The sequence below is a fragment of the Mesoplodon bidens genome (assembly GCF_964165515.1).
Source record: "Mesoplodon bidens genome assembly, chromosome: 2".
Classification (NCBI taxonomy): domain Eukaryota; kingdom Metazoa; phylum Chordata; class Mammalia; order Artiodactyla; family Ziphiidae; genus Mesoplodon; species Mesoplodon bidens.
Window position 1 is genome coordinate 175,103,196 of NC_138177.1, and position 17,426 is coordinate 175,120,621.

The window sequence follows — 17,426 nt, forward strand, 5'->3', positions numbered from 1 at the left end:
CACTAGTGCTACTAGTGTTATACTAAGCCCCTTGCCATTGGGAAGACTCAGTTTATGTTAAGAATGCAGTTTTAGGGCTTCTGTGGTGGCGCAGTGGTTAAGAGTCCGCCTGCCGATGCAGGGGACACGGGTTCGGGCCCCGGTCCGGGAAGATCCCACACGCCACGGAGCGGCTGGGCCCGTGAGCCATGGCTGCTGAGCCTGCGCGTCCGGAGCCTGTGCTCTGCAACGGGAGAGGCCACAACAGTGAGAGGCCTGCGTACCGCAAAGAAAAAAAATGTTGTTTTATATTCATAAAGAGCAAACTGGTAAAGCATCCATTGTACCAGTAATTTTGTTAATGTAGCTGATGAACGATTTTCCCCAGGGAATAAGTAAGTGACAATTCCCAAGAGTACAAGCTATCACTAAAAAGCAATTTAGGAAATCTTACAGATTCATCTTGGATTGAGATGACCTTCTTTCCTCTCTTCCACAACTGGCATTTGTTTGCTTCCTGACCCTCTCTTGGCTCCTTCTTAGTCGCCATCAGGCATCCCCTCTTTTTATTTGCTAGTGATTGTCCAGAGCTTTGTCCTTGGCTGCCTTCTCTCCATACTTTACATACGATGCCTGGGAGATCTCCCCACACTAAAGACTTCACCCTCTCACCAGTCACTGACAATTCACAAATCTCTATTCCAGCCCCTCCGCCTTTCCTTGGATCTAGAGCCCTGCCTGATGGGTATCTCTCCTTGGGTCTCCTGAAGGCAGTTCTAATTCTTATGTCCACAACTGAACTCATTCCCTTCTTCTTAAACCTGCTCTCCCTTCCTTACTGTCCACTTTCCCCGTCTGGTTCTGTCACACACACCACCCCTACCCTAGTCCCATAGTCTCAGGACCCCTTCTACGTCCACATGGCACCCGGAGGAGCCCTACATCTTAGTGAGACACCTACTACAGTGGACGGTCTCTCTCCTCTCCTGACTGTGAGTCAGAGGAGGACAAACACTAACACTGGATGTCGGAGCTGTTCTGTAATTAGTGCTCAGCAGGCAGGCAATGAATGTATTGAATGAATGAAATAAAGGATTTTAGAGAACTTCTCTTTCTTCTCTTTCTAGCCTCTTATAAGAGAAAGTATCAAAGGCGATTTAAAAAAGATAACATTAAAAATATTAAAAAATACATGTTTATTATAGGGATTTTTAAAAATCTAAATATTGAAATAATATATAATTCTGCCATCAAAAGATAACCATTAATGTTTTGATGTATTTATTTCTAGTTTTTTCCTATGCGTACACATGCACACATGCACTCACTTTACAAAACTGAGGTCAGTGAATAATCTGCATATACAATTCTGCATCCTGCTTGCGCTGTAACATTATGTTAGGAAAATTATCCCCATCATTAAGTATTCTCGAGTTGCCACTTTAAATGGCTATATAATAGTCTCTGGGATGTACCAATAATTATCCTGACGTTGGATGTTTATATTTCCCCCTCATTTTTGGTATTAAAAATGATATTTAACATCTCTGTATGTAATTCTTTGCCCGAGTTCCTATTCCTTTAGGATAGAGTCCTAAAAGGTAATGTCATCTCCCTCAGGTCTTTACTCGTGTCACCTTAATGAGGCCCTTCTTGGCTGCTCCACCTTAAAAATGTGAGCCCTCTCCCCTAATACCCTACGTTCCTCTTCCCTGTTTTATTTTTCTCCTTGGCACGTATCACTATATAACATACCACGATAGAGTATTTTATGCTGATTCTCTGTCGTCCCCACTAGAACACAGGATGGGGAATTCTGTCAGTCTTGTCCAGGGCTGCACCCTCAGCACAGAAAGCAGTGTTTGGCACACAGTAGGTGTGCTCACCTACTGTGTGCACTCAGGAGTGTTCTTCTGCTAGGCAGTTGATGTTTTATCACCCAATCGCTTTTCTGAAAACTTCTGAGGCTTCTTCCAGAAAGGCAAGAAAGAGAAGTCCCTGTTTCTCCGTAGTCTCAACTCTACTGAGTATTTTTCCTTCAAAAATCTTTAACAATTTGATGAGAGAAGAAAATGTTTTGCTTTCCTCTGATTATTAGTGAGATTTATTTATTTGCGGTACACGGGCCTCTCACTGTTGTGGCCTCTCCCGTTGTGGAGCACAGGCTCCGGACGCGCAGGCTCAGTGGCCATGGCTTACGGGCCTAGCCGCTCCGCGGCATGTGGGATCTTCCCGGACCAGGGCACGAACCCGTGTCCCCTGCATCGGCAGGCGGACTCTCAACCACTGCGCCACCAGGGAAGCCCAGTGTATGTTCTTTAACTTAGTTTATGGGTTTTTTCCCAGTGATGTTATTTAGTTAGTTAGTTAATTAATTAATTAATTAATTTTTTGGCTGTGCTGCAAGGCATGTGGGATCTTAGTTCCTGACCAGGGATCAAATCCGCACCCCCTGCAGTGGAAGTGCGGAGTCTTAACCACTGCACCGCCAGGGAAGTCCCTAAAGGAAGAGAGTAAAACTAGTTTCTTCTCCTCTCCTGCTGTGCTCGATTTTGCTGTTTATTTATATGACACCCTGAGATAAAATGGGAGGGCCATCTTGAAACAAGGTGACACTCACATACCTGGATAGCATCTGCAGGCTTGTGTATGTGTTCTTTAAAGATCAGGATGGTGGGGGCATAGACATTGACGTTGTATTGCCTTGTCATCTCTTCCGCCCCTCTCAAACCGACATACACGTATCCAAATGACAAATAATCTTTATATGCGAAAGCAGTCAACTGTTAGGGCATAACAGAGAGGAAGAAATGAAATTGATAGCACAGCATCTAAATTAAGTGTGACTTGTCCTCATCAGTGGGTGGAGACGAACGCTAGCTTATACAGCCCCACTCGGGCTGCTACACCCTCGTACCCTTGTAGGAATTCTATGGTGTTCCATGAACAAAAACCGTACCAACAAAGCTAAACAACAACTAATTCTTTTTTTCAGACAGAGCAAGATATTCATCTTACTGCGATCTGTACTGTGTGGGAGGTTTGAGGAATGACCTGTACCCTAATTATGTAAGATGGCAGTGACCACGCCAACGGTTTAGCACTTTCCTCTCCCATCTCATATCACGGTGATAACCAGAGGGGTGCTAGATAGAAGTATAGTATATACTCAGAGGGCAGGTTTGGAATCAGACAGGCTACAAGGGAATCGATATTCAACATGGCAGACCTTGGGCAGGTTATACAACTGCTCTAGGCTTCAGTAAAAGTAGGGATAATAATCTGTATCACTGGGTTCTTCTGAAGATTAAATGCTATTATGTGTGTGGAAAGAACTAGCACAGTAATAGCATCAGTAGGTCCTCAATGTATGGTGGTTAAAGCAAATTTCTGGTCTTCAAGCATTTCCCTTGGGATGAGCTATTATTCACAAAAAAGAAAATCACCAAAATAAGAGAAAACATTACCCCAGCACCTAAAGTACCTTGTAGATCAGTGGTACAACGGGCATTTGGTCAAACAGAAGGACATGCGGTTTATTCTCTTGCTGCCAGCCAGAGAGGAATCTGACATAATTTTTATTTGTAACCTTAAATTGAATAAAGGATGTTAGTTTCAACATTTAATTCTTAACAACTGCATTATAATCCAGTCAGGAGATAATTAAACAAAATCAAATATGTGTAAAAGATCGTTTTGTAAAAAATGCAGACAACTAATTTTTTGCCTTTGACTAAAATTAATTAAAAGAACAGAGATATTGATTTCATATTTTCATGTGATCCAACCCTTACAGCCTGAAATCATAACCTTTTCTGAAACAATTACTGACCATAGTATTAAAAAAAAAAAGAGCTTTCAAAGTTGGTTCTTGCTCAGTTACAGACTGCACTTTTTAATCTATTAGAAGATAATGCAACAACTGCTCTTTTAAAATGGCTTAAATAAAAATAAGTGGGCCCACCCCCACCTATACATTACATAAGTTCATTCACCGCCATATGAATTGCTACTTTTGTGTTTCCCTGTTTATGCCTTAAAATAATCCCAAGAAAACAAATTAAAAACTTGAATTAAATTTCTATCTAGAAAATATGTTCATAGTAGTTCAAAAAAGTTTATCTTTCCACTTTGCTTCCAGAACGATCTATATAAAACCTCAATCTCATCATTTCACCCCACTGCTCAGCCCCTTTCAATGGCTCCATCACCTGCAGGCCAAGTCCAAGTACCTTAAAGGAGACCCTCACAGTGAGATTCCCGTTAACCCCTTTAATCTCGTCTTCTCCCACTCACTAATGACTGCTTCATACAAAGCAGGCTACCTCTGTATGCCTGGAACTCTTCCCTACTTCTCTCTCCTCACCTGGCAAACTCAGTACAGGGGTCATTTCTGCCACGAAGCCTTTCTCAAATCTCCAGGACGGGCACTCTACATATTGGAGGGAAACAATCACCTACTAGACTGCGAGCTCCTTGGAAAGTGTCCTCAGCACTTATCATAACGTCTGACATACAACAGGCATTTTAAAAAGGTTTGAGGACCTGTCAGGACAACTTATCATCATTTTAGGAGGCTGCAATGCTCTCTGACAATTTCAAGTTAACTCCAACAAATATTTCTTCTGTGGGTAATGATCCTGGTGGGACAGGCTGTGTAGAAATAGGATGGAAGTATCTGTATGTTCACTCTCCTTGGTATTATTAAAGGAATGAATCATTTTCATTTAAAGCAACATAAGAATCTTCTTCTAGTTCCTGTGAGCTCTAACCTCAGATACTGAGGGAAAAATGCTTCTTAAATATAAAAATCATAGTTTATAATTTGTGGGAATTTCTGTGCCTGGTTTCTCTAGCTCAATCTTTTGTTTGTGAAATTCATTCACACTGTTGCATCGCTATATGTTTTGAAAGTTCCAAAAATAATATCTGATTTCATGGAATCTGGTGTTTTCAACAGATATGATCATTAAATATATAACCAAATATAACTTAATTTGAATACTCTCATAAGAAAAGTATCTTTAAACGAACAAACGCATGAGTTGGAAAGACCTCCTTCATCCCATGTTGTGATCTAATTTTCTGTTGAGAAAATAAGAGGCACTCTCATTTTAGGCTCAGATTCCTATTGCAGTGTAAGTCTTCCCAGCGGTTTTGACAAGGATGATTCTTTTAGTCTCTCTACTTCGCCTGTTTCAATTTTCAGTCTCTTGCAGACTTCATTTAAATGATTTAGTTACAGTAATTAATTAATTAATATGTGTCTTGCCCCGCCCAAAATGAAACTGAGGTCTGAGGATGACCACAGGTAGAGTTCAGGGCAGCCAGCAGTCCCAGGAGCCTCTTAAACTACTTCTCAGCGAGGTACTTACTTTTTCCACCAAGTTCCCTGGAAGAAGACTCTCCACAAACTGTCGCAGGTTCTCACGGACAACTGCATTATGGAAGAAGGAGATTTTCCCATTGATGATTCCTAGGATGGCTGGTGTGCTGTGCGCTCCCAGGTGATGGGCCAGGCGTCTCTCGTAGCCAGCGTGGACCACGCCGATTCCTACGCCTGAAAAATATGGAAGACCTCCATGAAGACTTTTTATGCCCCCACGGCAGGTGAAGAAATGCTGCTAAGTAATTTTTTGGTGTGAAACTGAAATACAGACTTAGGAGGAGGGGATATCTTTCCTGATAGACTGTCTAGCATCCTATCACTGCTGGAATGCTAAATTGGTTCAGTTTTTCTGCAGAGCCATCTAGCAATGTTTAAGAAGGGCTACAAATCTTTCTTTCAGTCCGTTGTTTCTAATTTTGGGAGTAGATCATGAAGAAATACTTCAAAAGAAAAGAACAATCTGTCCACAGTGTTCCTATTCAACACCACCTGTAAACAATTCAAGGGTTCATCAACTCTGCAGTGGTTGAAAAAACCTAGAATCTAACGACGGGCTAGAATCACAGTCTTCTCACCTTTCAGAGGATGTCTCGCTTTTACATAAACTATTTTATAGAGATTTTGTACAGATTCTCAAAAAGAGAAAGAGATTAGGTTAAAATCACTTGGTCATATCCCACATAACTACTGTTAATATTTTGGTATCTATCTGTGCCTTTTCTTACACAAATGTGTGTGTGTGTATACACACAGGTATAAATAAAATAAAATGGGATCATCTGACACTTATTTCACTCAGTATTTTTTTTTTTTTTTTTTTTTTTTGCGGTACGTGGGCCTCTCACTGCTGTGGCCTCTCCCATTGCGGAGCACAGGCTCCAGATGCGCAGGCTTAGTGGCCATGGCTCACAGGCCCAGCCGCTCTGCAGCATGTGGGATCTTCCCGGACCAGGACACGAACCCATGTCCCCTGCATCGGCAGGTGGACTCTCAACCACTGCGCCACCAGGGAAACCCTCACTCAGTATTTGAATAACTTTTCTTGTCTTTCATTCAACCAATGTATTTGGAGGGTTAGTTCCTCTGCTAAACATTGGAGATACAGTAAATGTTAATAGCCAGTAAATACGCTTTTTCTCTTGGGTGTCTAACAGACCTCTAAGTATAAAGTTTTCAAAAACAAATTCCTGATCTCCTCCCTCAAACCTGTTCTACCCTGGCTTTCACCATTTCCATTGATGGCGGCTCCCTCCTTCCCATTACTCAGGACGAAAGTCTTAAGAGTGATCTTAGACCCCTCTCGTCTCTCACACCCCCCATCCGATCCGTCAGCAAGTCCTGTTGGTCCTGTCTTCAAAATACAGCAGGAACCCAACTATTTTTCTCCACTTCCATTGTACCCTGTCTCCTATGCATCTTCATCTCTCTCCCCTGAGTTGCTGCAAAAACCTCCTCAATGGTGTCGTGTTTCTCCTTGTCCCTCTACTGTCTGTCCTCAACACGGTAGCCAGACTGTTCCTTCTAAAACATAAACAACGGATCATGTCGCTTCTCTGCCCAAATCCGGCAAAGCCTCCCCATTTCAACTCAGAATAAAACCACAATTTTCACAAAGGCCGACAAGACCTCTGTGATTTGGCCCCTGGCCCCCTGGCCCCCTTCCTCTCCCATTCCTCATGCTCACTTGCTCTAGCCCCCAGCATCCCTGTTCTTCTTTAAACACACTTGGCACGTTCGTTCCTGCCTTCGGGCCTCGGTGCTGGCTGGTGCATCTCCTGACATCTGTGTAGCTGGCTCCTTCACCAACTGCAGGTCCTTCTCAATGAGGACGACCCGACTCCTAGATTTAGAACTGCCCTCCCCACACTCAGGATCCCCTTCAAGGCTCTCACTTTCCCTTTTCCATAGCACTTACCATCTTCTAACACACCACCCAAGCTCCTCATTCTGTGGATTTTTTCTTGTCTGTCTTCCCCTGTTAGAATGTAAGCCGTTTGAAGGCAGGGGTCTTTGTTTAGTTCTCTGATGTACCCCAAGCACCAGAACAGAGCTTGGCACACAGTAGGAGCTCATCACTGAAACTGCACTATCAATCTATTTAACCCATTCTTTATTGCTGCACATTGAAATGGCTTCTGGCTTTCACTATTATAAGGCATGTTTCGATAGACATCCTTGTACATCTCTGTATACACATCTTTGTGTACCTGTGTGATAACTTCTTAATTGATAAATTGATAAATCCCCCAAATGGAATTGCTGAGTAAATGGCAGCGACTGCAAACTTAATACTTTAAAATTGCTGAGTAGGCTAAACAAATCTATCTGCTGGCCATCTGACTGTGAGTATCTCAAGGGCAGGAAAGGAGGCACCTCAGACATCACATAGTCCACTCCCCTCATTTTACAGATAAAGAGACTCAGAGAGGTGAACTGACTTATCCCAGTTTGCAGAGGTGATAAAATTGCAGAAGAAGAATCCCAACTTGATGTTCTAGAGTCAAGTCTAGTACATTAGTCTATCACACTAGAGGCATTAAAAATAACCACAGAACAATGTCAGTAAGTGAAAGTGCACCTAAGATTGTGTGAGCAGGAGAAAGAACAAGAACATAGCAGGCACATACCTGAGAGACGCAGTCTCATGTAAAGCGAGAAGAGACGTCACCTAGCAAGGTCAAGTGGCCACACAGCAAAGGTCCAAGGGGGGAATCAACGTGTCTTGAGACCTTTCTAAGACAGGCAGCATGCCTACAGCTTTATATCCGTTATCACTTTTCACACTCACAAACCCCCTGAGTGGTTAAGTATTGTCATTTTCATGGATGAGGAAGCTGGTGCTTGGAGAGGCCAAGCCAACCTAGCCGGCATCAGTTAGTGTGCAGTAGGACCAAGATTTGAACCGGCCCAGCCGACTGTAAAGCCTGGCTCCTTCCTGTCTCCAGTACCCTCTTCCACCCTCGGTTCTGAACGCTGGAGGGATAAATTTCTTAGAGACGGACCCACCATCCATGACCTTACCAGGGACTGCTGCATAGGCCAGAGCCACCGTATTTAACTGATCCTGGGGAATAAGCCTTCCCACTAACTGCATCATTCAGCGGTGCCCTCTACCAGACCTCGGGACTAGAATCAGTAATTAGAATGGTGGCTGGTGGGCCCAGAATCAGGACAAGGGATGCAGGAGTCTTGGGAGAGCAAAGGAAACTGAAGAGATCTTTTGCGCTTGCTGTTCCCCCCCACTCTTCCCTCAGATATTCCGGAAGCTCATTCTCTCGCCCCCTAAGGGCCACCTGCTCAGTGAGCCCTTCCTCATCTGCCTGATTTAAAACTGAAGCCTCTCACCCCAGCATTCCTAGCACCCGGCCTTTTTTTATCACACTCTACCACCATCTGGCGGGCTGTATATTTTATTTGTTTGTTTGTCTCTCTTCACTAGAATATAGAAGCTCTATGAATGTAGGGGTTTTGGGCTATTCTGTTTACTGCTGTATCCTTAATATCTAGAATAGTTCCTGGCACTCAGTTTTTTAAAAACAAGTAAATGAATAAAGTATTCAAAGTCAGACCCAGATTCAAATTCCAGCTCTGCTACCCATTAGCTGTGCAACCTTAGGCAAGTCATTTAACCTCTCTGAGCCTCCGTTTCCTTATTTGTAAAATGGAGATAAATTATTGTGAGGACTAAATGACATAATATAAAAATGAGCCTAGCCCAGAGCCTGGAATATAGTGGGCGCCTAATTAATTACAACTCTTATTATTAAGTATTATTTCATCCAGACCGTGTGAAGTCTGATCTAGAGACTTGTCTCTTGTGTGAGTGGAATTTTCACCTTCATGAGACTCTCTCCCTTCCTTGTGTGGAGTGGGATAAACAATGTTACACTCTCACTCTTTATGTCATCCTCCCCCCACCTTTCCTATGCTCCCATCAATATAGCTTTTTTTCTAGTTAAAACAGAATACAAGTGATTGGTTTCATTTATTTTACTTAAAATCACCATTGAGTCCTTGGAATTACCTACATCACCTTCATCAAACATAAACATTTCTCAGTCTATAAAAGGCTATTCCTTGGATCATTTCTACAAAGGACTTCGATTCTTAATATTATAATCCGATTTCTAAACTCTGAAGGAATGTTACTTCTTTCCTATAGATTGACTATCACACGAATTAGAACAGCATAAAGAATGACACACATTTGGTATTTAAATTTGTGGTATTTTTCCTCTTGAAAAGATACTTAAGATTATAACAAGAATACGGAAATTCCTTCAAGTCCAGACCTAACTAATCCCTTCCTCTCCCTCCCTCCAAGCTGGGAAGGAAGAGTCAGAAAAGTCAACAGCACTGTTTTCTCCCTAAGACTCCGGCTGGGAAATGACCACTATGACTGGTGGTGGCTTAGGGTCTCTGAGTCACAGTGGACAACACAATTCCTATCGTCTCCTCCTCTGCCTTCAAACTCTCTACACTCCAAAGTTCCGGGTTCATAAAGTGAGCTCAGCAAGTACAGTTCTCCTGTTCTTATCCCGATTCAGCATAACCTGGCTGGGTAACAAGGACACACCAGCATCCACACGAACTTGAGCAGCAAATTTAAAAGAAAGGCAAAGTGTGTTACCGTTTGCAGACACATTTGATTTTTCTACGGATCAATGTTTTGGGCTAATTTGCAGATCCTGGGGAATTAAAAATACAATACCTTCTCCTATTTTTGAGTTTGTAAGAGGATGTTCTTTCTGTAAAGTACTAAAGATCTCTCTTTTGAGGTGTCAAATTATACTTGCTTTCATTATGCAATCCTAAACGTGTATCACGTCTTTTAGGGAAATTCTTTCATGTTCCCCTCTGTCGCATACACATATTCATCTTTCTTTCAACTTTTCCATACGCCTTAAGGGATGGTACAGAACCAACTGAAAGAACATGGCACTGTCAAATCTGGCTAAATACAAACCTGTTAATAACCAAACTACTAAGATGCAAAATGATGTGAAACAACAAAAATCAAGAACACGGAGCTTCAGGAGGAAAAACAAATACTTTAACCAGTATCTAGGCAGACCGTTTTCCTACACAGTATGAAGTTGTTATACACTTAGCTATTTTTAGGAATAATTCCTTGAAAGAGAGGAATTATTCTTTCTTTTAAAACAAGAAGTCGTGGTGGATAAACACTACATGATCATCCACATTGGGTTTCCCTAAAATAATACCTGATTTCAAGACATGCAACCTCCTTGACGCCCTGGAAACTGTCTGCAGCTCCCAGCGAGCACTGAGCGTGCTGTGATGATTCAGGTGTGTCTCTTAGTTGAGTTTCCTGGGTGCGAGGACCAGGTTTTACTTATTTCTGAGCAGTGCAGCACAGTGGTTAAGACTGAACTCTGGAGTCAGACTTCTGGGTGCACACCCCAACACTGCTGCTTATAAACAGTGTGACCTCAGTTGTTCCTTAACCTTCCTGGGCCTCAGTTTCCTCATCTGTAAAATAGGGATAATAAAAGTCTCTCCCTCGTTGGATTACTTTGGGGATAAAGACAATCCATACAAAGCATTTAGCACAATGAAAAATAAGTAAAATGCTAAAAAAAGTTATAATATTTACTTTAGTGTTTAATATAGTACTTGGTCCATTAAGAAAAAAGTTCTTTTTTTTTTTTGGCCATGCCACGCAGCTTGCGGGATCTTAGTTCCCAGACCAGACATTGAACCCAGGCCATGGGAGTGAAAGCACTGAGTCCTAACCACTGGACCGCCAGGGAACTCCCAAGAAAAAAGTTTTAAATGAGAACATGCAATGAATTCCTTATCATCTTCTACTTATTCCTGTAGTACTATATTATTCTGTACTTGTGAATGTGAGGTTGGTGTGAATTTTCTGGGTACCTATTTTCTCTTCAATTAACAGTAAGCTCCTCAAGGCCAGGGGCAGTGCTGACTATTTCTGGACCCTCCTCCACAGCATGGTTTTCTATAAGTGCTGGATGCTTTTGCACACTAGTTATTACCAAAACTGCAAGACCGTAGATTCCATCTAAATAGCTACAACATTTCTTCTCTGGGTGGAACTGTTCCATTTCCTTCATTTACTGCAATTCAGTATTTTATGTTATTCTGAGATAATATCCAGGCTTCCCCAGACCATCCAGCTAATCTTTAAGATTGTCCGCTCTTTCTGTCAACTCAGAATGGAAACATTTTCTGCAGTAACTGTCTTAAAGGATAATGTTGCCTTGCTCGGACAGGGAGCGGCCATGGATACTGGCCATGGATACATGGATACATGGATATCTCATCTCAGTGTCATCTAACATTCCAAGTGGAACTTGACTGTCAGGAATCTTCAACAAATCCAAATGTTCCAAAGAGGAAAACCAAACTAATTTAATACATTTAGTCAAAACCTGCTTTCTAGGAGACTTGGGGGGTGAGGTGGGGGAACAGACTAAATTCCTATAAACATTGCTTCTATGGATCTAAATCCATCTTCTTCCACCCTTGTCATTTGGAGTCCTGACTTATTAGGATCATGCAGCACAACAACCCCAAAGGATGGCAAGACCTTCAATCACCACAGATTTAAGGACCCTGAAAGGCAGCAGGGCATCGTGTTCTCCACGGGGATTAGAGAGCCAGACTCCCTGGGTTTGAATCCCAGCTCTGCCAAATACCAACTGTGGGACCTTGGACAAGGCACCAATATGTGCCAAGTCTCTATAAAGGCGGGAAGAGAGCAGCACCTGCCTCAAGGAGCTGCTTATGAGTTGATACTCACATTAGTGCTTGGCATACGGTAAACTGTCAATAAATATAAGCTATTATTATTATGCTTATATTATTATTGTCATGTCATTGCACTTGGCATGTCCAAACCACAGTCATTACTTAGAATCACTTCTCCCCAGTTCAACTCTTCTCTGTATTTCCTGCCCATCCAGTTGCTCAGGTCAGAACGCAGAGTCAATCTTGACTCCCTCTTTTCCTCATTTCTCACATTTAAATGGTCCTCAGGTGCCAGGTCCCTTCATGATCCTACCCCTGAAATATCCGACACTTGTCCCCTCTGTTCCTACTGCCCAAGCTCAGGCCAATGGTTGCTGTCTTGCCAGGAGAGGTAACCTCCCTGTCTCTATTCTCACCTTCTTTAATTTGTCCTTCACGCAGCCTGAAGAGTTAGCTTTCTAAAGCACAGACCTGATTAGATCACTCTTGGCTTTACTACATACTATACAATAAAGTCCAGCTTCCTTAGCCGGGACTTTAAGGATCCTTATCACCTGGCTCCCAGCATGCTCTGCCTGCTTCCTCCACTCTCACCTGCACTCAAGTCACACCTTGCTGCTGGCTCTTCTGAGGATGCTCTTTGTTGCCCGGCCTGCACTGTTCCCTCTTGCCTGAATGTTACTCCTCCATTTCCTGTCCAGCCGGCTTCTAATCATCTAATCATCTTTAGTTAAAAACAAGGCAAAAGTCAGTGCTTGACAGTCTATGAGCTGAAGAAAACTAACATTTGAGAAAGATTTTTAAAAGGAATTTACAAAAGAGGTGCTTTCAAAAATTTTAGTTTGGTAAACCAGAAAACCCCGTTAACCAGAAATTCTCTAAGGTTCATTTATTAAGTACTTTGTATATATCAGGCACTTAAAACACATTTTTTCTCATTTAATATTCATAACAATCCTGTTGGTTTGACATTATAACCCCATTTTAGAGCTGAAGAAACTCAGGCTAAGTAATTTGTCCAAGGACACAAAGTAGTAAATGATACAGCTGAGATCTGAAAACTGGTCTATCTGACTCCAAGGCATGTGTTCATAACAGCTGACCACTGTGCTATGTTGCCTCACGTCATGTATGCTTGCCTGTTGGCTCTGATCTGACCTTGGTGTAAATGCATTACTGTTCTAAATTATGCACTGGGTCAATGTTTACGTCCTGCTCTGGGGTTTTTTTTTTTTTTTTTTTTTTTGCGGTATGCGGGCCTCTCACTGTTGTGGCCCCTCCCGTTGCGGAGCACAGGCTCCGGAAGCGCAGGCTCAGCGGCCATGGCTCACGGGCCCAGCCGCTCCGCGGCATATGGGATCCTCCCAGACCGGGGCACGAACCTGTATCCCCTGCATTGGCAGGCGGACTCTCAACCACTGCGCCACCAGGGAGGCCCCTACTGCTCTGGGGTTTTAATGTCAGCTCCTAGACTGAAGAGGTTAAATGATTTTCAGCACACCACCTGGCATGGCACAAAGTGCAGCTGTGCTGTGTGATGAAGAAGCTGTCCGATCCGGCGGCTTCCGCCTGACCTCGGCCTCTCATTCGTTCATCAGGCGCCACAGAAAGCATCTGCTGACCGCCTGCCACACGTGAGACAATGAGCTAAACTTACTCCCTTGTCTTGCAAGAACTTGATTCAATCTTAGGAAAGCATTCTGGCAAATCTGAGTACCTGAGTGCTTCTGGACAACAGGTTGAAATTTCTGTTTTAGAATAAATGAACTGATGGCTTTCAGTGGTGCACGCTCTCCAGAGAAATCCAGGCCCCTCAGCCCCCATGGTTGAGTTTGTCCCTTTTTAGTTACTCAAGAGGTCTGCTAATGCCTACAAAACACATACATACACACGCACACACATTTAATTCAGTAATTCCAACTTTTAGAAGTCATTAGAATAAATATCCTTCCTGGATCACTAAAATTTTCCTGGCGCTAAGTGGTGCCTATGAACAAAGGAAAGGCTAATCTGTGATTGAGGGTGGTAACCTATGACCATTAGAATACTATGGGTTATAGGTTGAATTGTATGCCCCCAAAATGATAGGTTGAAGCTCTAATCCCTAGTACTTCAGATTATATTTGGAGATAGGGCCTTTAAAGAGGTAATTAAGTTAAAATGGGGTTGTTAGGGTCACAGAAAGAGTGTGATACAGCAGACCCAGACACATACATAGAGACGACCATGTGAACACACAGGGAGAAGGTGGCCGTCTGCAAGCCAAGAAGAGAAGCTTCACAAGAAACCAAACCTGTCAACACCTTGATCTTGGACTTCTAACCTTGAGAACTATGAGAAAATAAATTTCTGCTGTTTAAGCCACCCTGTCTGTGGTATTTTGTTATGGCCACCCTAGCAAATTAATACACAGAGTGAAATCACAAACACCATAAGGATAACCTGCAGATCCTACCAGCATTAAAACTGGTGCTCGAGGGCTGCTTTGTTCAACCAATAATTTTTAAGTTTTTCCTCTATATTAGGCCCTCAACTAGATGTTAGGAGACTAGATAAAGCTTCAAGTTAGTAATGCAGGATGAAAGTGGCTTACACATTTCCCCTCTCTGAAAATGTGTCCCCGGAAAACACCAGTCACCATGAATTTGTGAAGAGAAGTCACATTAACTGTTCCTTCTCCCAAATATCCCATAAAATTCAAGAGATGTCAAAGTCACCTTCTCCTATACCAACATCTTCCAAGGAATAAAATGATCTTACCCAACCCTTCCAGTTCTTGAACTACTTCCTTCCAAACAGGCTCAATATGGATACAGCTAAAGCACCAATCTGACGTGATCTTAATGAGGTAGGGTTTCTTGAAGCTATCTGGAACCACTTCGTTCACATAATGTGAAAAGTGCAATAAATACTTTTCATCAATTGAGTCTCGCCGTTCAGAATTAAAAGGGAAGTGAAAAAATGGTTCATCAAAATAAAAATTCTCATGGAAATGGCGGAAGCGATACTCTCGCTGCTGCTTCTGGTGGCCCTGGTTCTCCCCGGCATCTCCATAGTGGTCATAATGTGATCTCTTTTCTTCGTTGGAAAGAATCTATAAAGAAAGAGAAAAAAAAATAAGAAATCCGGGAAACGAAGGGAAAAAAAGAGATCATCTAAAGGACTTTCCTGTAAGCAGCTTGGAAGACATAGGAAAAAGATAAATGTAAAGATACAACACAAGTAGATGTTTTAAACGCAATCACTCAATATACCATGAAACACTTCTCTTAAAAAATTAAGTATTTCAGAAACAAAATACTTCAGTTGTGTCGCTACTCATGATCATCTTGGCTTTAAAGATTCTGAGCTATCACACTACTAAACACGTCAATAAAGCAAAGAAAACTTAACATAACTTTGATCGCTAGGGCTCAACTTCGAGAACGTTGACTCAGTCATACCACCTAGGTTGAAGTAATTCAAACGAAGGTATGGAAAGCTGTGAACACCAAAAAATAGCCACAGGACTGAATTCTGTGACTGTATGTTAGCTGACTTTGTTTTACTTAGAAGTAACTTTGAAGTCTAAAATTCAAGAACCTGTTTTAGGATGAAGCATCATTCTATAAGCTAAGCACTGTCTGCGGAAGCACATTACCCTACACAAATCAGGAAGCCATGGACTTATCTTTCTTGCATATTCCAGACCAACTTACTTAACCTGCTATGTTGGAAAACTGTAAAAAACCTTGTGTTTAAAGGTATTTGTAACCTTAACTCACTTTAATAAATATAGGCAAATTGTTCTGTGATTCTTTAATATAAGTTTCTAGTATATGTGCTGCCAAAGTGAGCATGTAATATAAGGAAATAGAGACATATATTCAGGGTGACTCTAAAATTCCAATTAAAGCCTTTAAAATAGGCCACTTTTTCTAAGAGCTGAGTGTTCAGGTACTAGTTTCAACATATTGGATGTGGCCAAATATATTGTCTCTACCATCACCTAGACACGGGGTCAAGGGCATGGGGAACATGCCCTCTCCGAGAGGACTTTACCAAACTGATCACCTAAGATATATTTTATAAGAGCTAAAAGATACATCACAAAGTCTGACACGATACCTCGTAAGCCTTGCTAATTTGAATGAACTTGTCTTCTGCTCCAGGATCTTTGTTTTTGTCAGGATGCCTGAAACACAAACGGGCAGGGAGTGAGGCTGGATTTAATGTTCTATACATGGTCAATTAACATCTTTGTATACACAGAGGCAAATGGAAGGGCATTTTGTTAGGACAGTTTCTTAAAGATGGGAGGAGCAATTAGTTGCTTCACGTGACTATAGTAAATAAACTGTGAAACAGGCAATTTCTTCCCAAAGCGCTTCAGCTGGGCACATTTTCAAAGCACCAGATAGTGCTCCAGGCTCCCACTGAGGAAGGGTGGGATATGTATCTGTGTTTACACTGCTTCCAAACACGGCTGGAGCTCAAGGTTAAAGTCACTTATCCGTAAGAACCAACTTCTTTTCCCAGGATGGCAGCATTTCATCCCAATGTTAGAATGATATCAATGTAGGTATTTCTTCTGACAACTCAGGTAGACAAAGCAAACAGTTTTTAGGATATTCCATGAATTTGTTGAGTAACGACCATGTTCCAAATGGTATCTTGCTGCTGATGTTCAAATTAGAACATTTTAGTTTTCACTCTTCCCCTGGTTATCCCATCTGCCTGACTGCCTACTTACAAATGGATAATAATTACAAGGCCACATGTTTTAAAATGTGAGAAAAATCTAGTTTATACAAAGTGATTTCAACTAATATTGGAACTAATATTTGCTATTATACACAGCTGGCAATTAACTGTATCCATCTTGCTGCCATATATTATTCTGTAATCTTGTATTGGTACCAATTTCAGCTTTGGGGATTCTAAAGTTTTGGAAAGTAGGGGCTGGGTTTTATTTCCTTAGAACCGCTTAAGATCTAAATCAGTGTTTTATACCAACTGATTTTTCAATGTTCATTTCATTAAGAGATTCTATTACAGAGCTTATTTTTTGTAATCACTCCTGCTAACTTCTAGTACATTTCCTCTAGCAAAGGTTCTGGAAAGAAACAATCCACTGGGAAGCAAATGACCACTAAAAACAGCACCAAGTACATCGGAATAAAAAAAATTTACAACTTGACCAACTTATTCTAGCAGGAACATGTCTGAATGAATTATACCAATATTCTGACTTCTCTAAAAATAAAAAACCTTCAAATTATTGGCTGTTGAATTTAGACATCATTCCTCCCTTAAATATTTAATCCTGTTACAAATATTAGTA

The 17,426-nt window shown here is 41.8% G+C and overlaps 1 protein-coding gene across 2 annotated transcripts in view; it reads right to left on the bottom strand.

Annotated features, from left to right (window-relative positions):
- Positions 1 to 17,426, bottom strand: part of DNAJC16 (DnaJ heat shock protein family (Hsp40) member C16) — a 39,360-nt gene that overhangs the window by 14,246 nt on the left and 7,688 nt on the right. For both annotated transcript variants that reach the window (XM_081255979.1, XM_081255980.1), the window contains 5 exons: positions 16,211 to 16,277; positions 14,864 to 15,197; positions 5,355 to 5,539; positions 3,464 to 3,568; positions 2,604 to 2,762 (listed from right to left, as the gene is read on the bottom strand). In XM_081255979.1, coding sequence (XP_081112105.1) covers positions 2,604 to 2,762; positions 3,464 to 3,568; positions 5,355 to 5,539; positions 14,864 to 15,197; positions 16,211 to 16,277 — 850 coding nt within the window. The remainder of the gene's footprint in view (positions 1 to 2,603; positions 2,763 to 3,463; positions 3,569 to 5,354; positions 5,540 to 14,863; positions 15,198 to 16,210; positions 16,278 to 17,426) is intronic.